The 24,339-nt window shown below is 27.2% G+C and overlaps 1 protein-coding gene across 1 annotated transcript in view; it reads left to right on the plus strand.

Annotated features, from left to right (window-relative positions):
• LOC132930444 (homeobox protein CDX-1-like) overlaps positions 1-18,779 on the plus strand; it is a 34,006-nt gene extending 15,227 nt beyond the window's left edge. The window contains exons 2-3 of the mRNA XM_060996322.1: positions 16,454-16,599; positions 17,634-18,779. Coding sequence (XP_060852305.1) covers positions 16,454-16,599; positions 17,634-17,780 — 293 coding nt within the window. The 3' untranslated portion in view covers positions 17,781-18,779. The remainder of the gene's footprint in view (positions 1-16,453; positions 16,600-17,633) is intronic.
• The last annotated feature ends 5,560 nt before the right edge of the window (positions 18,780-24,339 follow it).

The raw sequence follows: 24,339 nt of genomic DNA on the forward strand, positions 1-24,339 counted from the left end.
TGATGGTATTCATATTTTTTTCTCTATAGTTTTAATGTTTAAATATTCTGAATTTTTACATTTATTTTCAATACAGTATCTGTCTATCTACCTATACCTAATAAAATCAGTTGCAATTTTATTCAATAATAAAATTCTGGTTATTAAATTTTCTAAATTAATATTTCATTAACTGTTTAAAATATAAAATAATATTTACATCGATATAAGTATATCGTGTACATATATAAATAATTCGTAATTTTGATATCTCGAAATTTACTTAATATATTCCCTACTGTGTCATACAATTAAAAATGTTCTCGGTTCCTATAATGGCTTGTTTACCATCATTAGCTTTTAGAATAACTTGTATTATTTTAAAACTTTTAGCTTTAAATTTCTAAAACAGCCTTTTGAAATACCGATGATATATTTATACAAAATCAGATTATATGATACAGGAAAGACTGAAGATGAATTTAAACTTATTCATTAGTGTGTATAAGAGTAGATGAAGAATGCATGTTATGTTTACTGTGTATAGTAAATATTATATACAATATTATAATATGTATTCTTTAGAATATAAGGAGCTTTTTAGTGTTAACACGTTTTTACTGGCAATGCCATTAACCTAAGTAACGCGTGATCGTTCGTTTTCGAAATTAAAAACCATTAAAACTCGCTTAAGAAGTTGTACAATTAAAACTAATTTAGAAGTTTTATTGTTAATGAATTGCGAAAGAAAGTTGTTATTGGAATATTACTTTAGATGAAATTATAGAACTAATGTGTAACAAAAGTATTGAAATGCAAAAGATTTTCAAAGTATAATTTTTTTAATTTAATTATTTATATTGTGTTATTTTTTTTATTATTATTATACTATATTTTAAGAAGTTAAAGTTTCTTTATTAGGAGTACATTACTATAACTATTGAATCTATCTAATAATATTTATAATTGATTTTGTCGCATTTTTTAATTTTGAAGTTAATATTTTCATTTAAAAGTTAAAAACAAATATTTTATCTTTTGATTTTATTAAATAAGGAATAATTTAAACCAAGTATTTATTGTCTATTATTCTTATCATTTTATTATTTAATACTCAACTATTATAAATTTAAATGTAATAATTGTAATATAATATAATTAAGTTGACAGAAAAAATCACTTAGTATAGTACTATAGTTAATCATCTCTTGTTTAGTACACTTTTCTGTTGAAAACATTTTATGAATATTAGCTGAAATTAATTTTTGCATGCAATTGTAACCAACTGTATCACTTATTGTAAACAATATACAATGTTAAAGAAATAATGGTAGATTTTTAAGGGGTTAAGCTGTCCATGCCTTCTTAATACTCATTTTAACTACCTATATGCTTTTTTAAGTATTTCAAACTTTATAATTTTTATTGAAAAAATTAATGTTTAGAAGTAAGCCCTTTATTTATTATACTATTTATGCCTCGTCATGGAAAAAGTACCTAGTATGTGCCTGAGTCATTACTACAGTATAATAATATTAACAAATCAATAGTGTTATGCCAATTTCACATGTATGCGTATGATACGCGCGTGCTTTTCGTACCGATTATGTCACATTTCTCTAGTAGTGATTTGTGAATTTAACCAATGTTTATACCTGTTATACGTGTGTCGTGTACTCGTGTGTGTACGAAATGTGTTCATGTGATCATGTGAAACAGATTTTACCTAAATTGTACACTATAATTTTTAGGTCTAAGTATTTTGTTTTATTAATTGGTATATGGTATAATTATATCTCGTATACATATTAAACTAAGTATTTTCTTATTAATGTTGCGATATTTACACGAAATAAGAATTATTTTGTTTTCTTTTTGATGAATAGCGGTATTACTTATTATTATGACGGCGTATTATGTTTTTATTTTTTTATTTATGGTTTTACAATACGTATTATATAGTCTCTCATAAAATTACATTAAAGAGTTACATTTCCCATTTGGTTTTAATCTTCTCTAATTTATTCGGCGTTTAAACTCCTTATACTGCGATTGAAGTCGACAATTAAAATTAAAATTAAATTTCAATTATTTTATTGCGATGAGTGCATATAAACGTTAAATGGAATCTCAGTTTTGCGATGATGTGCAAATGTCATTAATGTTCCGTACGCCCGCCCGTATAATTAAAATATATTATGCTATATATATATTATGTATTGTCAAATCGTTTTGCTTTATATGGGAATAGCAATCGTTCAAACGGGAACATAATTTTTTAACTACGTGTTATTGCAATTTGAGTTTGTGTTTATAGCTAGTATTATCATACCTAAAATGATGTTATATTATTTTTATGAACATTAACCCCATGATCACCATCTAGTACTTCAGTAGCTTGAATTGTTTTCTCTTACAGCTACAAAATACCAATTTTTTTAACATCCGTTATAATTGACTCATAAACACTACTTTCCTTGACGCCAGCCTCATTTTTGTGTCCCTACGCAGTACGCTTAAAAAATGATCGAATTTCCTTAATGATATTTTCCTCCATACACTATACTAATTATGAACTAAACTCTCTTCACATTAGTTTAATGAAACTTGCTAAAAAAACACATTTTTCTTTATTTGATTAATAATTGTTTTTTTTTTTTATTATTTTTTATATTTTGATCATAGTTTTAATGATTAATTAAATTAGGCCACTCCTGTATTCTATATATAAATAAAAAAATATTTAAGTTTTTCGACTCTAAATTTAAAAAAAAATACGCTCTTAAGGCCGCCTTTTGTTTACTTGTCATATGTGTATACTTACGTTAGTTTTATTATCACTGATGCCTGTATAAATGTTTCGACCCATTGTGCATTGGATCCAAAATTTTTTAACGTATAAATTCCAGGCTGAAAATGCAAACAATTTTGAAAGGTATCTGTCTTTAACTGCCGTACTACGATAAACTTGATCAAAACTATAGTAGGTATCTACTATCTAAACACGTACGTTTAGGTATTGATGAATTTTACTTAAAACATTGTTTATCTTATATCTGGAAAATACATAGGTACATCTCTTTTTTAAAAATTGCTTGAATTAATTTATTACCCAATTCCCCAAACGTCCTTATATATACGCACACACAGTATTGTAGCCTGTTGCGTATTATTATTATTGACAAGTTATTTATACATTATATTTTGTAAGCAACTGATTTATATTTTTACACAAAAACTTAACCAACTTATCTATTATTGTAATCTATACACTATCTTTTCATTAGAACACACAGTTTATTGTAAATAATGTGCCTCCGCCCTAACAAATAATTCAAATTTCCCGTTTATTTTTATTAAATACTATTAAAATTTTTACGTATATTATTATGAATCCTTCTATCTTCTGCTATACCTCTGTGTATTATTTATATTATAGTTAAACTTATCCATAGTATAAAAATACCTAACTGTCTTTTAATAAATTTAAAATAAAAATTGTTACAGTTTTTTAAGATATGACCGCCTATAAGATTTATAAACATAGACTGGTGAAAATTGCCTTATTATATATTTTTAAAATTTTACTTATTTAAAAAGCCTCGAACAGATTTTATAAAAGAAATGGTATTACTCAAAAGAAAAAAAAATTATTAGTTTTATTACGTGCTTAAATTTATATGCTAATATTTGTACAGAAAACAACTACTGTAGGTAATTTAAATTATTTGTTTGAATTTGTTTTCTCAATCCAATTAAAATCTATCGAAAATATTTAACCCGAAAGTTAAAAGTTCGTTTCGCGTTCTTTTAATAAGTATATTTTATTGTACTTATAGCTTTATTTTATTATTATTAGAGAGCTGCAAAACTAAAAATCTTGACTATTTATAGGTAATACGTAATTGAGTACAGTATCTGGTGAATTGGTCGCTGAACGAACTTGTTTAGTTTCTTAATTATTTTATTACTTTAGGTCTAGGACACTAATATTTAAAATATTATGCAATTCGCCCGCGATCAAATCATCGTGATCCAATGATTACTATTAGGAACATTTAAATTTTAAATCTACAAGTATTTTAAACCCCAAAAGAGAGATAAGACTGACCCACCATTCGCATTATAATGTTGTAATTTTGGATAATGCCTATTTAATACCTATTACCTATAATTCCTATAGCATGGCGTATAATTATTATATGAAATAATTATTTATTTAGGTACTTCTGTAATTTCCGTTTATAATTTTTTGTGTTAATTATGTTATAGCGTCAAAAAATATTTTTTCTTTTCATTCTTACATTTATTTCCAAGTTTTAAAGCTATATATTATTTCCTTTAAGTATTTACACCTATTGATCAATTTTTTTATCTTAATAATATTTTAAATAAAAAATGATTACTCATGGAAAATTATTTTTAGTAAATCTCTGTATATAATATCATAAATTAATGTAACGTTAAAAGTTATTCACGTTTATATATAAAGATGCGCAAACATAAAAAAACGTGATAATAAATATGGAAAGAACGGAAGAAAATATTGTTTAAAATCCCACGTACAATCCTCAACATTTGTTCGTATTTAATAATGTTAATACGGTTATTTATTTAGTTGTATACATTATAATCGTGTCAAGTAATAACTGTTATAGAAAATATTTCCGATGTAACAGAGAATAGCTTAAAAGGCAGTAAAATAAACAATAAAGCAATGGCATAATATCGTAGCTAAATCCGTTTCGTTACATAATACTGTCAATATTATTGACATTTTATATTTCAACAATTGGCAAAATATTACATTTTTTGCTAAGTCACATAAAAGATTTTTCATTGGGTTATAAATCGTGAAAACCTTCTTCGAGTTATGGAGGAAAATCTGATATCTTAAAACAATTTTAGTAGATAGTATTATATAGATATAAATGGTATAATAATAATAAGTTATAAAAATAATATATAATATAAGTACCTACAAGGGGATTTTTGTAAAAGTTAAAGACTAATTTCATCAAAAAGTATTGACGTTTTAAGAAGTATATTTTTTATTTTTTAAGTTTTGACTTTTTTAGAATGAGAATAACGAGCATTTTTAATTTCATATTCCAAAACAGAATATTTTCCTGTGATTTTCAACATAAAAAAATCAAATTTCAAACAACTAAAGTAGGTAGTTAGTCATAACTAATTAGGTAATTCGTTCAAAAAAAAAGTTTTATAAATTTTAGTTTTCGGAACAAAATTTTGTTTTTGAGCAAACGGAATTAAAAATTTATTTCCAAAGAGTTTTCTTTAGAAAACAAATACTTTGTTTACACGTATTAAAGGTTTGTTTGTTTATTGTGTTTAAATCCAAACAATAATTTAACATGTGACAGAACCGTCGCTATCATGAATGCAGCGTGATGGACGTAGTGCGCTCGGCGTATAGGTGGATTTGAGGACTTAGGGAGATAAAAAAAATTGTAAATGTTTCATAGTTATTTTAGCACTATCACACACTGCAATATATTATAAGTTATAATACAATGTAATTGGACACGTTTTTAATATTATATTAAGTCGACATGACGTCGGCCTCGCAAATTTATTATGCAATAGCGTAGCAGGACGATTCTTGCGACGCATCAACAAACTAGGGATGTAGATTAAGATTACACTTGTATAAAATACTTATAGGTACACATAATAGTAATATTATATTATAGTAGCCATAACATTATAATAATATTGTACATATTTTATGTTGCTGTATAATATATATATATATATATTAATACTTGTTATATGACGTGTGCATTATACACGTACACGATATAGCGTATATGTATATATAATGGGCAACTACTGCAGCACCAACACGGCAACAGGTAAACGTAGAAAAATCCTCTATAAACGCGCGTAATATATAAAGAGGAAAATGAGCATATATATACATATATATATTATATGGGAACGTGCGTATAATATAATTATAATGTTCCTCCGCGATGAACTCGGGGATCCGGTTTCGGCGGTACGGACATTAAATAATAGTAAAATATATAAAATACGATATTATATATCAAGTGAAATAGCTGCGCGCTAGCGTATAATATGTGTACTGGAAAAACGGCGCACGGGGATGGGAAGGGGTGACTGTACGTACGTACGCATACATATTATAATAATATTAGAGAAATATACGCGCCACCGCATAAATGTATTATATTATTATCGGACGGACATTGGTCTTTATAGTTGTATTATTATTATTATATATATTATAATGGCGCATACGGATATATTGTCATAATATTATATATTATTATACTATATTATGCGTCGCGGGCACTTTTTTGTATAGCTGACAAACATAACTATAGCACTTTATAGTTTATAATATACATATATAATATATATATATATATATATATATAATTCATGTGTGTGTGCGTATGTTTGTGTATATATACGCGCGATGACCGCAACACCGCCGATGTAATAATATATACATACTTATTATTGTTGTGTATATAAATAACATATGTATATGTATATACGTTGTATACTCGTGACGTTCGCGTGTTTTATGTATTTTTATTACATATGAGTAACGACCGACCGCAGACGCACTCGTATATAATCGCACAGTGTGATGCCTATATATCTATATATCATACATATATAAATATATTGTACATTATACATATTTTACGAATATACCTACAATATATGTGTGTGTGTGTGTGTGTGTATGTATATGAGAATAATATGCTACACAGAATTTTACGACTTAGCCGCCGCCGTACGACAATAATGATGAAATCCGATGCGAACCGCCTCAGGTACAATTAATATTATACCGACGACGCCACTGCCGTTGCCGCCGACGACTGTCGGCTCGCAATAATGTCTCTCTCTCTCACGCACAGTCTATATCTCTCTTATATGTATATAATATTATCGTTTTTCCCCTTTTCACCGCGGACAGACGTATATGGTTTCGATCGCGCACCAGTTGTGCGCATAACGCGCTTTTTCGACGATTCGCAGGGGACACGAGCGCGGTTTTCCTCTTTCGCGTCACCGCTGCCACTGTTTCCACGTCGATAAATAACATCTTCCACTTTTCGTGGTTTTTATAATGTATTATGTTATATTACCGATGATGACGGTCGGTTTCAGTTATTCGAAAAAAATAAGTTATGGCAACAGTTGACGTATCAAATTTTTAACCTTTCGAACAAAAATCATACAGTATACGATGTGTTTTTTTGTAAACGTAATTTCTCAGACTTTAAGTGGAATCAATATTCCAGGACTTACTGCAATTATTTTTTTCTGTTTTGTAAATATTTATTCGGACAGTGGTTGTGTTTATAGCTAAGTTATCAATGAAAAGTCGAGTCTTATTATAATATTAATACTGTACATTGAAATGGTATATTAATATATTATGTAGTTTTTCCTTGTGAAAAACTAAAGAGAAGAAACAATAATACATTTGAAAATTGAACAAACAGGTTAACAAAACCTGACCCATCATCTTATTATAGTTATTATGTACAATAGTTTTTGATAATATATTAAGTGATTATAATACATCAAACCTATAAATATACACACCCGCCCCGCTGTAGAACCACTCAACTCTTAAATCAGCGGCTTTTATTTTGTTTTAGTTTTACGGGTTTTGCAGCTGCTGATACATTTCCGTGAGATGATATTAAATCACAACATTTTACAATTTATTACTGCCTACCGCGGTTGTCCATTAATACTATACCTAAAACCATAAACAAATCCTTTGAATTATATTGTTATAATTTTATTAGTTATTACTATAAATATTACATTATAAGTCTACACAATATATTATATTTATAGGTGCTGCAATTTGATTGTTTTTTTAGTATGTTTGTAATGTCCATAATATAGGTATTTGTTATTTTTTATTCTCTTTAAACATTAAATATAGTTGTACATCAATCAGTTGGTGATTTCATAGCACAATTTATAATTTATGTAGTTTTCCATAAAGAAAATAATATAATGGTTGATCAAATAAAATTCGGTACCTACGATGATATATACATTATATTTTATTATACCGTAATATACTAAAATTATTTATCAAGAATAGTTTATTATAAATTATGTATAATTATATAGCTCACCTACAGAGTGTAATCAGGTTAAACATATTTTTTTAAATTAAAAACATATAGGTATATACGCTATATATATAATTTAAATAACTAATGTAGTTTTAAATAGGTACTTTGAAGTACTTAGTAATTATATTTTTACCCAAGCTCGGACTGGTTGAGTCACAGAGGTGCTTTAACACCCTATGACCTTTTTAGCCTTTGCTCATGAAACTAAATACTTTCCCTAAAATACCTATATATGAATCAAAGTTAATAGGTATAAAAATATACTAAAGGCAGTTCACAACTTTCTATCTAGTAAAAAGTATGAACGCTGTCCACGCAACTTTAAATGTATGTCCTTAATCAATATTCCATCCCGTACTTTTTATCCCTGCAGGCTGTACTGTAGATAAGGGTAAACTCTTGAATTTTGGTTTTATTTTTCTAAATAAATCTTATTATTATACTTAGTTAATACTAGACAAAGATGAACTTATTAATCGTTCAGTCAACTAAATTCTAAATTAAATCTACGAAAAATTAAAAGTGAGTTAATTTAATTTATAGTTAATACTTACTTATTCAACTAGGAGTATTTACTATAACTGAATATATATATTGTATAAGCCACAATGGGATCCATTTATCGCAAGACACTCATTATTTCAGAAAATGTACTAACTAACGTTTACAATATAGTCAAAACTATGTTTTACAATAATCTTATGACGTTAAAAAACTAATATATTTTTTTATGACAACATATATTTTAGTTCAAAAGCAGAATTAATTTTCCACAAATTGTATACATAAAAATAAAATAAATTTTGGATAAATTTTATGTGTTATAATTGTTTAAAGTTTAGATGAGTGGAGTAAAGTGGCACATAGGACGTTAAATATTTATTTATTATTATTTATACCAGGGGTTCGGACCTGCGGTAGGTATTAATGCGGCCCTCACTTCACTTTCAAAACTATCAATTAATTGTGTATTAAATTTTAATGTATTACTATTAAAATGTATTTGGCCCACAACGACTTCTACTTATATAATGTGCCCTTATCTTCACAACATGTTGGACACCCTTGATGGACAATAGATAGGTGCCTATATATATTTTTTTACTGCATATAGCTTAGTAAATTTTGTATTTGAGTTAAAGCGCGACAAAAATTATTTATTAATTTTTCTAATTTTTACCTACTTATATATACTTCAATACGATAATTTTATAAATTACTTTGGCGGTCAATCATAAATATTAACCAGTACTAAACAGTAACACTCATCTTGATTGTGATTTTTGCTTTTTTTTAAATTGTATTTTAAGGTAAGTCTCCAAACTAATTTTTCTTTAGCTTTCATGAAGGATTTCCTAGGATTTCTTGGATTTTCGGAACAAACAGTTGCATAACGAAACGAAAGAATCATAATCGATAAATACTATTTATTTGTAAGAAAATACAGTTCGAAATTAATTGTATTTCATATTATTACGTTCAAGTTTTTCACGCATGAATTATTATTCGTATAATATAATAATGATCATTATAGTGATAACTTATTTTTATACTTATTTTATTAGACGGTGATTTAATGTTAGTTTTAATAATTGTTTTTAATTATATTGTTATGTAGGTATATTATTTATACCATTCTTCGATTTTTTAAATTAACTACGTAAATATTTTTATTTGTTCAATTTCCTATAAAAACTATGTACACTTATTATAATTTTGATAGATATTTATATATATGTACTATGTATATAAATACGTACTTAATACGAGACAATATATATCATATATATAGATTGTAATAAATTTTGTTAAAGTAAACAATTCTTATTAAAATATCTCAAACTCGGTGATGGATTTTATATTTCAAACACACTTTTGTATTATATAGGACATAGGTACCTTAAATATTAACTTTTACCTATAACGGTATGCAGTGTATATTATACATTAAACAGTAACTATAGGTGTCTAGGTATAATAATTATGGAAACCGCTATTATAGAGTATAAACACCTACGTATATTCAAATGCGTATGTAGTATGTACAGTGTACACTTTAAGACTATTGTATTATAACTTATTTTTAGTTACACATATGAAATGCATTTTTACAAAGATAGTGTCATGGGCATATCAAATATTTAAATTTCCCAACTAATTTTTGATAATGTTATATAAACAGCGTATACCTGCACGAAAATATATATGTATATAGAGACGGGTTCAGTACACATTATTTACTGTTTGGAACAAATATTTTCCAACTTTTCATATCCGACTTTCATATCATGTTTTTTAATGTCGAGAATAATTATACATGCGATTAAAAAATGAGTGTAAACAGCGTATATATAACATACCTACTACATTCTGCGTGCACGCGCGTCGCATAGACGAAGCAACGGATTATAATATACCTTCCTAAACTTATATCTTAACTATCCTTTTACACGGATTATATTTCAAAAACGTTTTGCATATTTTTATATAGGTATAATTGTAAGGTATAAGTACATAATATAATACACAATAATAGTACAAGTACATGCCTAACGCCAACGCGCAGTAGATCGGCCGGTCGAGTTCAAAAAGAATTATTGTATATACATCATACATGCACAGTTTTTATCGTACAACGCGCGTCCTAGTCATTTTTGTAATTTATCGGTTTTTATTTAAACCACTAGGTAACGTTTAATACTTATTATTTTATTGGTGTTTATACCGGTTTCGGCGGTCTGGACATCGCTTGAACAGATTTTATTGCCCAGGACGAAGGAAACGCGTTGCACAGCTATTAAAACCCATCAAGAAAACCCTTTCGCCGTGTGTCGAGCACGACGAGGCGGCAAAAAAAAAACAACCGACCACATTATCTTATTTAATTTTATTGCATTAAACATTTCCCTCTCGCCCTCTCCCCTGTACTCAACGCCAGCAGTCGTCGTAACACGTCGTAACTATAACTTTGATAGCTGTACACACATTATATTATACTTGTACACGTTCTGACGGTTTTAGTTCAATTTTTTCCATTTTTATATCCTTATTCCAATGGAGACATCATCATCAACAAAAGGTTTCACGTTGCAACGGAATGTTATTTTTATTCTTTTCATCGGAAACGAAGACGGCGGTAAGCGCATAATACGTACGAGTACACTATACATAGTGTATTAGTGTGTATATCCAAAGGGCCATTAAAACGACCCGCTGGTCGATAAATTTAAGCTATTATGTCCGAGAGCAATAATTATTACATTATATATTATTTACATCCAAGATACTATAAATTATAATATTCACTACCTTGGGCATTGACGATAAACTCGACGATGATGTACCTCTTACACATCATAAGTAGTCGATATTTTAATATCGATGTCTTAAAAACACATAATATTTGTTGCTGTTTTGAACGATTAACGATTCCTGCAATGTAACTCGACGACAATGTATTATAATATTATATATTTATATATACTGCTGCAGTGTTCGTACTGACATGTGTACTCGTACAAAACTACAAGCCCTCGATATTTTTTATAGTTAATCTCATACCCAGTGGTCCATCACTGTCTGCCCACCTGACTTTTAGTGTATGTGATGTATACAATATTTAATGGACGATTTGTATGGTTGCACAAAAAATAAAAATCGTATCCTTCAAAAGTTTACAAAATATTTGAGTGAAAAATGTACATATTTTTTAATTTTGTTATGATGATATCTTCTTCGCATCTTCAATAATTTGTTGCGGTAAACAATTCCCCTCTGTCATAATTCATTACTTTTACATGATTTAGCTATTCATATTTATATTTATCATAATGTGTTTCGTGTAATCCATCCTTGGCCTACCTCTGTTGATATGTCCTTTTCATCACCTTCTAAGATGTTTTGCTATCGTGGCACGCAGTAAATGATGGTATATATTTTGCAGATTTTAATATACTTTTACATTTCTCATTTTTTCTTTATTCTCAAAAGCCTCATTCCTTGTGATATCCTAATAATTATGTCTGCTCTACTTCAACCGGCTCCTGTCATTTTACTTTCTAAATCATTGTAGTTTTCTGTACATAAGCATTTTCCATTATTACATCACAACGAAGAAGATTTGTTACTATGCACTATTACTAGATCTGTGTAGGTATATTATCACATTAGTTAGAGTTTAAAAAAAACCGTGCTCGTGTAACTGTTAGATTTTTATCGATATAAATTTTGAATTTCGAATTAAATCGTTTACACATATAATAACGTGCGTGTACTATATATATATATATATAATATGTAAGCTTCGCAGTCGTACTCGGATTTGATTTATCGTCCTCCGGACGGACGTCTGCGGCGCATACCCACAACATCATCACACACCACCACCGCAATTTGAGCCGTTGATTGTCGCGAACGATGTAGTCGTTTTAGTCGTCGTCGTTGTACCACAAAACGTGGCGCTGTAGCGGGTGTAGATCGACCGAACAAACCGATCCCTCGAGAGTCGTTATAATAATAATAATATTATGTGTATCGTCGGCCGCTATAATAATGTTCCCCACGCGTACAACCGTTGTACTTTAGTATATATATAAATGTATATACATGACTGTTCTGTTTTTCGGCAACTTTTTCGACGACAGCTGCGTTGAAACAATAGCGTGTTTATTAAAATAAAAAAAAAAAACATCAAACAAATCTCACCGCCGTTGCATCGCGCGTATAGTAATATTATATAAAATTATGCAGTAACGGTAATGCAAAGGTAGTTTATTGAGTCCCCGAGACTCGAACCGACTTATAAATAGGTGGTGATGATGACGGTGAAGGTGGTGAGGGGATGTTTGTGTGAGATTAGGATGTGAGCTAGTGTGTATAGGATAATATTAATCGTTTCGTATTATACAAAAAAAAATCTATATTTTATGACTTTCTTGGCGATAAAATATGCACATAATTTAAAAATAATGAGCGCATCAAACTAAATAATATATTATAATAACAATATTAACTATTAAGGTACTTGTAGTGTTTGAACTGCATTACCACATATACACGATATATGATATATCTACTTTTATCTATCTATCTATATATATATATGATGTATTATATATTCTCGATAAATACAAATATACGCGATGCGCACGAGTGTTATATACTGTAATATATGCATAATCGTACTTCTATATAATATACATGTATATTGTATATATAGAGTATACGAGGTGATGTTTATATATTAGACACGTATCTGTTATATATATAGTTGTAGTGTGTATATTATATATTATACATTCTGTGTATGTGTGTGTGTTGTGTTCACGTACGCACTATATGCGCGCACGGTTCACCTGTTCACACAGAGTCGCGAGTATCGGCTGCCATATTGTTACCTGGCCAATGGCGTTCTCTCATCCCGCACGCCACAGCGGTTTGTCGGACAATCGTTAAACGAAAAGGTAAAAGAAAACCGCGGCGATCCATTATGTGTTATGATAATAATATTGTAGCTATTGTACCCGTCGTACAAGCTTATTATAATATGATATATATAAGCGAATACATTTACACAACTATATATATATATATATAGGTATCTGCAACTACCTATACGCGGAAACGATATAAGTACTATAACATCGATTAATTGTTTTCGTCAATCATTCGATATTTCCTAGGTAATAATTATCTATAACCATAACGTATATTATATACGAATATCCTCGCAGTCGTCTTCACGTAATTTCCCCCAGGAAACTCGATCGTTTCCGGCTGGTATTTACCTAAATATAACAGTAGATACCTATATATATTATCATTCATCATATAATATAGGTTACTCGGAGTATAATTATTATGTTTAGGTATGTATATTATAGCCGTATAGGACATAATATGTAATAGGTATTACCGTCGTAGCAGCGGTAAGTAAGCTATACACCACGATGCTGGTGTGGCGTTATAACCGTATATACATTTCCATTATATGGACAAACCAATAGCTGTGAACATACTCACGGGTACTTTATGTTCGCGATATCGCGCTGTATATGGAATATTATAAATTGTGGCTCTGCTCGTCGTTGTCGTCGCCGTACCCGGTGTGTATGTCTGCGGATTATCTCGAGTGGCTTGGCGGCTTATTTGAAAAACCTCGAGCGGCCCAAGATAACGTAAATGGAATTACAAAAACCTTATCCTATCAGTTGTGCCGTATACACACGCACGCACAGAAAACGTTGAACAAATCAAACATGTATATATATATTTTATATATATATATGTGTGTGTGTGTGTGTTTGCGTGCGTATGTGTATGCACTCGTGTATATTTGTGTATTAAAAGGTGAAAAAAATAATATTAAAACCACAACGCACACATGCACGAATAGACTGAACGAGATAACCGAGCGAAGAATATTTTCGTGTGGCTTAATGCTCGTGGTCGTTTTTTTACTTCATTTGTGCTGTCTTTGTTATAGGTATACCTACAATGCAATATATATTATTTTTTATATAGGTACATTTTTTTGAGCGAATTTATTGTGTCAAATATATAATATATATATATTTTCTTGTGAAAATAAGGAATAGGTATACTTTATACCACAACACACACACCACAGTGGTAGATCATGAACTTAATGAATCACTGCAGGAGCATACATTACAACTACCTCTATTCCGTTTAATAATTTTTAATAATATAATTTATTTTGAATAATTGATATTTTATGATTTTTAAAATTATTAGGTAATAACAATTGGAAACTAGAAATAATAATATTATCTATTATTATTAAAATGAATCATGTATACCATTAGAAAAATCAACATAGTATTAAATATTATTTTCAATGAAATTAAAAACTAACTAAAAAAATGTATTAAATTGTCCCCAAAACAATGGTTTGTGACGCCACCACTATCATATGTAAAATTAGTGTAGGTACCTACTATCATTTATTATATGCACCAATAAGGTACATAAAGTATCTTACAAGAGTAAGTATCTAGAAATGAGTACATTACCTACTTTTGATTTTGTATCGAATAATATGTATCGTCAAATGAAAAGATATGTTTATATTTTATGAAATGCATTTATAATTAAGATAATGAGCAATGATATTGCAGAGAATGTTTTATAATAGGTACAGTTGTATTATATATATTATATAATGTTTTCTGTAGTGATTAAGTACGCTGACTTAACATGATATAATAATGTCTATAGTCTATACATATTATACATCTATATAATATATACTATATATTATTGTATAACTTTAATCGTATGGCCATATTCATGATCTACCTACTGATCATGTTTGTTTGTAAAGGATTTTCTATTATCTAAATAAAATAAAAACGCATTCAATGTTAAACACTTGCACTATTTCTAGACTAAAATCACATGTTATGGTTGTAATAATAACATATACAATCCACAGTGATCACATTAGAAATATTAACACAAACCTATTATTGAGTTTAATAATATATATATATATATATATATATATAATATATAGAGTCAACGTAAGATGTCTTTATTTCAAAATACCTATTCGATTAATTAACCTATATTGTTCTAACGAAATCGTATACTTAGTAAAAGTTCGTTCCTTAAAATTGCTTATAATGTTATGTTATCTTATTTTTAAATATTTATTGTTTATTTATTGTATGTATACTTAATGTATTTACCTTGGTATATATATAACTTACATGTTATTATTGCATAAATAAATATAATATGATGTAATTCAAAAACTGTTATAATATTATAAAAACGAATTTGACCAATGGTATTAATTCTTAGAATGAACGCAAAATATATACCTAATATTAATCAAATGACATTTTTACATTACCCACGATGATGATGTGATAAAATGTATTTTGATTAGTCGTATATTTATATATATTTATAGTATCCGCGTTATGTCTTAAAATAAATAATCAAGATTTATAAATTAATTTCAGTTAATTTTAATCTTTTTTTATGGGTGATCAATAAAATATCTATAAAACAATAATTAAAAATCTCAGAAGATGGATCAATTAAATTCTATGTTGATGTTTATATTTGCCTTGCCGTGTTAACACATTAAGCGATTGTATAGACAATAAAAATGTCACATAGTACTTATGCACACCCGTGCCGCGGAAATTGCTACTAATTTATCATCTTTATTCCACAGCAACAGCTCTTGTGTAAATTAATAAACTCGCGCGCAGTTGTTAAACCTTCAATTTATTAAACCGGTAGACCTAATAAATAATTTTCTTTTTCCTATACAGGTAGAACACGCACTAAAGATAAGTACAGGGTCGTATATACCGACTTGCAACGTCTGGAACTCGAGAAGGAATTCCACTTTAACCGATACATCACCATTACAAGAAAAACCGAGCTGTCCAAAATGCTGAGCCTGTCTGAAAGACAAGTAAGTCCATATTATGATATTTATAAATAAATAAAATCGATGTATATATGATGTATACAATTTATGCATATATTATCTTATAAGTTTAAATTTTAATTGATTTAATTACTGTTAAAAATATGTAAGTATAAATTTTTTTAGAATAAAAGTAGGTTTGTAGGTACCTACCTACTAACTATGCGTTATTGCTATTATATTTTTAGAGATGAATATCGTTCTCTGAAAATGTAGATATAGATTTTAAAGTATTACATATTATTTTTCAAATAAGTTTATGTAAATTATATATTTTGTATATTCCTTTACATTACAAACGTACCTATATAATTCAAAAGTATATTTTACACAGTGATTTAATTGAAAATTAGTTAGAATTATATTATAATTAGGTATAACAGTTATATATATATAATTATTTGAAGTTTAGATAAGTGAAGTGGAGTATATATTGTTTGAAGGCATTTTATCTCCATTTACACAATTTACCTATCCACTAGATGAGTCCTTCTAAAAGTCATTCTTCATGCAATAGATATAATGAACCTAATGCTATTTCTATTTGAGAAACATTATAATATACATAAAAATAATTTTTGATACACACGTAAATACTTTTAGGTATATAAAATCAAATTAACATCACACAATTCAATTGGTTAAAATTCTAAATCAATTATTTTAAATGTTCAACATGCGTATAGATTTTAAACAATAATAACAGTATATATACCATATACCTTTAATCTACACAGAAATAATATATACTTTGCATATTTTACTATTAAGTTTGATATTATTAATTTTATAATTAAATCGCCTAAATATCGGTAATATTTCATAATTATTATGACGCGTACTTAAATATTATATATGTATTTTATTCTTAGGCTATATTATATATTTTTATTTTTATTGAATATACCATATACCTATAAGGTATATAGCTTCAATATACTAATTGTAATAATAATAATACAACTGATTAAAATAAATCATAATATAGTTGAATAATATTAAAATGTATTATTTTACAGGTAAAAATATGGTTTCAAAATAGGCGGGCCAAACAGCGGAAAATCGATAAAAAACGAGAAGAGACGATTATCAACGAAAACTCGAAACAACTGATCCAAACGCCCGTCGATTCGAATTATTCGATCGAGAGCTGTTCGCCCCTGTAAAATTACCGTTTTATTCATACTGTGTAAATGGTGGTACGAGATATTCAACCGATATCATAATAATATTATAATATGTATTTATGGAAAAATCCCACAAAGTTTGAACACAAAGAAATTGTACGTTATACATTTATTTAATATTATAATACATAGATTGTAAGTTTCAATTGCGTCTAAAAGAAACGATAAAACATTTTTCATTATTTTATTTTTTAAATACAATTTAATTTTTAATTTTTAAATTATTATAAGCATATTATTATTACTATAATAAAAGTTATATTTTTATTTTAGCTAATTTTTGATTACGTGCGCTTGTCATACCGTTACACTTTTGACTGTATATATATAGAATACATTGTTTAATTTTAATTTTATTTTAACTACGGTATTATAATTATTGGTGTACAATGTGTATTTGTTTTAATATAATACAACTGTTACTCGAATTTTAATTTTTACGAATGAATAGTGAGCTTATCGAACTTGTTGATATTTTTAATTGTCGCCGTGGTGTACTTACCTTTATAGGTTTTATTGTAAAAAGTAATATCATATTATAATAATTATGGGTATTAACCTACCTATTATACCTATCTCGGTTGTAATGTATGTAGGTATTGGTACTATGTGCAGTTGTTTACCAACGTTATTAGAATAATAATGATAATAATAATAGTAATAATAATAATTATTATTTTAATATAATAATTAATAATGATTATTGTTATTATGACGACGAATATGTTTGTACTTATTGACGAACGTTTACTGGGTGGCATGTAAACGATATACATCACTTGGAATTTTATTTCTAGATTGTAAATAATATTGTACTTAAGCATACTTAATCCAAACGAATATAAGTAGTTGAACTTAAAATAAGATTATAATATTAAAATGTTTTAAAAAAATAGAGTTGAACAATAAATTATGTGAATGTTTTATTGTTTGATATCGAAATATATGTTCGGATCGTTTCAACTCATGTAGTTTATTACTATTATTATTATTATTATTACTATTATTATTATTATTATTATTATTATAATTATTTATATTATTATTTAATTATTATTATTATTATAATTATTTATATTATTATTTAATTATTATCATTATTATAAATATTATTTGTATCATTATAACCATTATTATTTTATTATTATTATTTAAGAAAAAATATGACTTCATTTGTTCATTGACATTTTTTGTTAGAATTAAAGAATTATTTTGGTTAATGTATTATAAAAATAAATAGAACATAAAACATATTCGTTAAAGTATACTTATTTTCATTTGTTTAAGACAAATTAAACGACACTGCTATATAATTTTGCATAGTTCAAAATTAAAATACTAGTATTTCTTAATAAAATGTTATTATAGACACATTTAAAAAAACCCCTTAAGATTAGATTAACCAGATTACATAAAGGTACTTACTTGCGTGGTTGCGTCATCGATCTGTGTTGATAGTTGGTACTTTGCATGTTTGAATTGTTTGTATCTAAAAACCGTTTATGTACCTACATATAACATGTATATTATTATAATGAATATCATATTGCTATAAATACAATAATTATCATATCATAATAAATTACATTATTCTTTGGCAGTTAGGTTTTTAGATGATATTTTTGAATATCTAATTAGTAATTACATATTTAACGAACAAAGTGATTATATAGGGTAAGTACCATCGCTACTTATTGTCCCGAAATCCATTTCTACACAGACGGCATCCTGACCCTGAAGATATTTAACTATACTATACACGAATCACATACCTGCAACGTAAACACATTATATTTATTCTCATTTTATACAGATTATTTCCATTGTCGTGAACTAATTTAAAATGTTCATCATGATTAGTTTGAATATTTTCTTTTAATAGAACATTTTGTAAATTGGTTACATTTTCTAGTAGTTTTGGAATTGTAGATGACCTGCGTGAATGCATGCTGCTTATAGTTACGAGTTAGGATTGTCAATCAACACTCATTATTTCATAATCAATTAACGTTTTTGGAAAAAAATTACCAAAACTTTAAATAATTATAAGTCATAGTAAGCTACTCATCCAAATTTCGATTTTAATGTATCAAAGTACTTCAAAAAAAAAATTTTTTCGTAGTATTAAATTAAAAATGTATATTGTCTTTCAAGAAAGTATAAAAACTTAAAAAATGATAAAAAATATTTGTTGTTGTATTTTTAACGAGAAATAATAAAAAAATTTTCAAAAATGTTAATAGGTTTTGAAATAATGAGTGTTAAAAAAATAATCGCCAATTATGTATATTGTAGCTAAATAAATCGTTGGCTAACATGTTTACATTATCTGCAAAACAAAAGTCACAACTAATATACGATATACCTATAATATATTTTATCAATATTATTATAATAAAATGTATATGGTATATGGATCCGGTAGTCATACTTTTGTAAAGTGGATAGCTGTTGCCACTTACTATATACTATATACATTATACACACTCATATATATTACCTATGTTTATATATCTATTTATACCTAATTATGTAAAAAAAATATACGTTCATACCAATATATTTATAATTAAATTATGCAAAATAAATAACCAGGTACCTATATAGCTTAGGGTAATAATAAATAAACATTAAAAATTCAATTAAAATGTCATATTCGAGATGAAATTACGTTGCATTCGTAGTATAATAATACCAAGTAATTAGTAGGTAAGTACTTACAATTAAGACAATACTTATACGATATGGCTATAAATTATAGAGGTGCAGTCATATATCTCCGGAATACCCCTTGTATACGAAACTGCAGTACCTATCAATTGTAAATATATAAATATATATACACGGTATGACCACAGAATAGATAAATAATGATGTATAATTACTAACTATATTAAAAACTCATTATAATAAAAATTAATAAAATGGGTAAAAAAGGTAAGTAGATTTTTTTGATTTATTTTATGTGTTACGCCATAGTCACAAGTAATTACCTATATTTTGTCGCAGTAACCACATAAATCATTGGTCCGTCCATTTAAATAGCATTAAGTTTCTAATACATACTATAATATACACCCATCATAATTGAATGATTATCTATATTATTTCATTATTGATGAGTGTCGTGGGTGTTATAAGATGAAAAAAAACTTTGTTGAAGTTAACTCAAATTAAAATAATGCATAAGTATAGATAAGTACATAATAATTTTAAATAAGAATACTTATTGGACCAATAATAATATTGGTATTATAATAATGGGTGCAGTCAACCTTTTAGACAAAAACTCACAGTCCTATTTTCGACCAATACAGCTTTCTTTAAAATTTACAATTTAATATTTATTATAATAACTGAACTTGACAATAAAATTAATATTATATCAAACAAGCAATATCTAACTTTGGTTTATCTTTATATAAAAAAAAACCAACTACAAACGAAATATAACCTACATTAAAAACTACATGTAAAAATAAAAATAAATTGTCAAATAAAAGTTAGTTTTTAATATGTAAAAGTATTTTATAGTAAATTATTTTCTTTTTTTTATATTTCACACATCAATTTATCAAACAGATATATTAAATAAAACTTAAGATTAAGTTTTAATATATTAATATTCATGAAGAAATATTTTTTTCACACAGTTGAAAGTAATAATTTTGATTATTAAAAATCTAATTTATTGATGTTATAATATTTAATTAAGTAGGTAAAAATTGTCAAATTCAGTGATAATTTTAAATTAAGAAAAAAAAATTGTACTAGCCAAAGAAGGAACTGTAAGTTTTTGCCAAAAAGTGCACCCACAATAATACTATTAGATACTATTAACTAGTATTTAGGGCTTACCGATTAGGTAGGTATTTAAGAATATGTTGCTCAATATTCGTTTATTTTTCTTTCTTATATTAAAATCTTAGGCCACAGTATATTGCTCCTCACATAGTATTTAAAAATTGTTACGATTGACAGGTTTGGTAAAGCCGAGTTAGGTCGCCTGTCGTATCGTTCGTTCCTTCATCGTATTCTGATTGGCCGTTGTAATCATGGTAGGTATCATTCACTAACCATGATCTACCGTGAGTTAGGCAGAGCTCGACTTTTTGACACAACACGACACTACAGACGATGTGACTCAGTTTAAGACTGGTGATATTTTCGGTATACTGGTATACAATGTTTTCGGTAAATACCTAAGTACAGTATAAACATTTACCGGATAGTGGAATGAAAATTTGAAATCCGTCAGCCCCAGTTAATAATGATTCATTCGACAATCATACAATATGTCGTCGAATAACACAAATATACCTGTATTAAATTGTCTGCGTATCTGTCTACCTAATTGTCATAAAAATTATGCGTTAATTCGGTAGATATACAATAAAACTAAAATTTAAAAAACAATTTTAAAACAATAAAATAAAGGATGATGACTGATGATAGATACCTATAGATAGGTACGTACTTGTTGAGTACTTATACTTAATATGTTTACGTACTATGTCAACGCATATTTATGCCTGTATAGAGAACACGATGAAACTGATGAGAGTATGGCTCAAGGTGCCCCTCGAGGCCTCGAAACGTAAATTATCACAATAATATTTTATTTATAAGAAAAATAATATTATGGCAGCTGTTGACCGATGATATGAATACGTTACGCTTAGCGCACTCTACCGTAGTATTTTCATACTGACGGTTGTACGCGGGTTCAACAGACCGAACTAACTAATACTAATGTCTATTATTATCGGATTATACATTTTGTGTAGTAAAAATATATATCTCAAACGATAATAATAATATTCAATATTTTAATGTCAAACGCCGAAAAATATTCAGTTATTTGTTGTGTGCGTCGTTGGAGATACAAATTCGGTCCATATCTATACGGCGGAAACTGTTTCGTTGGTTAAATATGTTTCAAATACGTAGGTACCTATAGCACGATTAAAGATATAACCATGGTATCTAGTCAGTAAATTGTATTATCCGATCATCTATACGATATTATATCGTACGCAAAACAGTCTTCAACCATATTAAAACTTAAAAAAAGGCCTAATGAACATATCGTCAACAGCTTTTCTTTTTTAATGATTAAGTTTCTGTCGATTTTTTTATTAAACCCACATACACTGACGAGTGATCCATATCAATACCACACATTCAAAATACCTATATCCAGGACGCAATTTATATATCTATATTATAAAATACACGAGCCGCAATTTATCGACTTAAGTTAGTAAGTTACAATAATAATGAACGCTGTAGGTAATATTTCTGTTATTAAAAATGTAATATACAACGTATACTTATCTAGTTTATTAGAATAGTAAATAATTTATATTTTTATCTTGGAATAGATTAATAGCCAATAGGTTGTTTAACATAAGTCACTAGATTAAACTTAATTGCTTATATTTTTATTTCCATATTATATTTTAAATTTGTACAATGTTTAATACTTGAAAATATATTGAAGATTTCTAAATGGAAAAAAAAATCTTATAATTTTTTTATACCTACTATCCTAATATTAAATATAAATATAAATTGTCTGATGGTATTTGTTTCAAATACATCATATTTTATTGCAATTCTGCTAAAAATTAATAATAAAGTTTTTATTTAGTCTTTATCATTTTTTCTTGATTAGTTTACTAGAAAAATCAAGTATTTTATGTATAAAATTAAAATCATGGCTTAATTAAAATCAGTTTTAAATTATTTTATCTGCCTAATATACTAATAATTCCTTTGATTATTTTAATTAATAATATTTGTTTAATTTAAATATTCAATATATTTCATCTTTTTTTGTAATTTTACATTAATTTAGTGTGGACCCTAATTTCTTTTTATTAAAATTTGTACTTCTTATCAGTACTTTTGTCTTTTAATATGGAAAATTATTTAGTTTATTGTATTAAAACCATAATAAAAATAAATTTACTTTTAAAGATTAGTTTTAAATTATTTTATGGACCTAATAATGTTTATATAAATATTAAAATATAGCTAATAAAAATCATCGTTTAATGTTTCGGTTTAATTTTAAAATTCAAGGGACTCCTAACCAATTTAAGGTCTTTTAAAAGTTTTAATTTAGTCCATTTTAATTTTCTTTTATTTAGTTTCTTTAAAGATATCAAATATTTTTTTTTATCGATAAGAATCGTCTACACATAAGATAGTAAACGTTTCAATTTTGAATACAATATCTCACTAACTTGTTCCTCAAAAAGTTTGTTGTTTTTTCTCATGCCTAGACTAGGCAGCCAGCCAGCCTAGTTATGCATTGTTCTTGTGGTCCACTAATGTGAAAATATTCAACTTCTCCGTTTCCTTCACTGCAGACTGCAGTATGAGTATGAGTATTATAAGTGCTATGATTTTCAATTCACATAATGACGCATAATCGGTTGTACAGAAAATAGAAGGCTAAAATCAGCAGTGGCGGTTTTGGTTGTATTTTTTTAGTGAGGTTAATTATGTATCCTCCCCTATCATAACAAAA

Source organism: Rhopalosiphum padi, chromosome 4 (genome assembly GCF_020882245.1).
Source record: "Rhopalosiphum padi isolate XX-2018 chromosome 4, ASM2088224v1, whole genome shotgun sequence".
Lineage (NCBI taxonomy): Eukaryota > Metazoa > Arthropoda > Insecta > Hemiptera > Aphididae > Rhopalosiphum > Rhopalosiphum padi.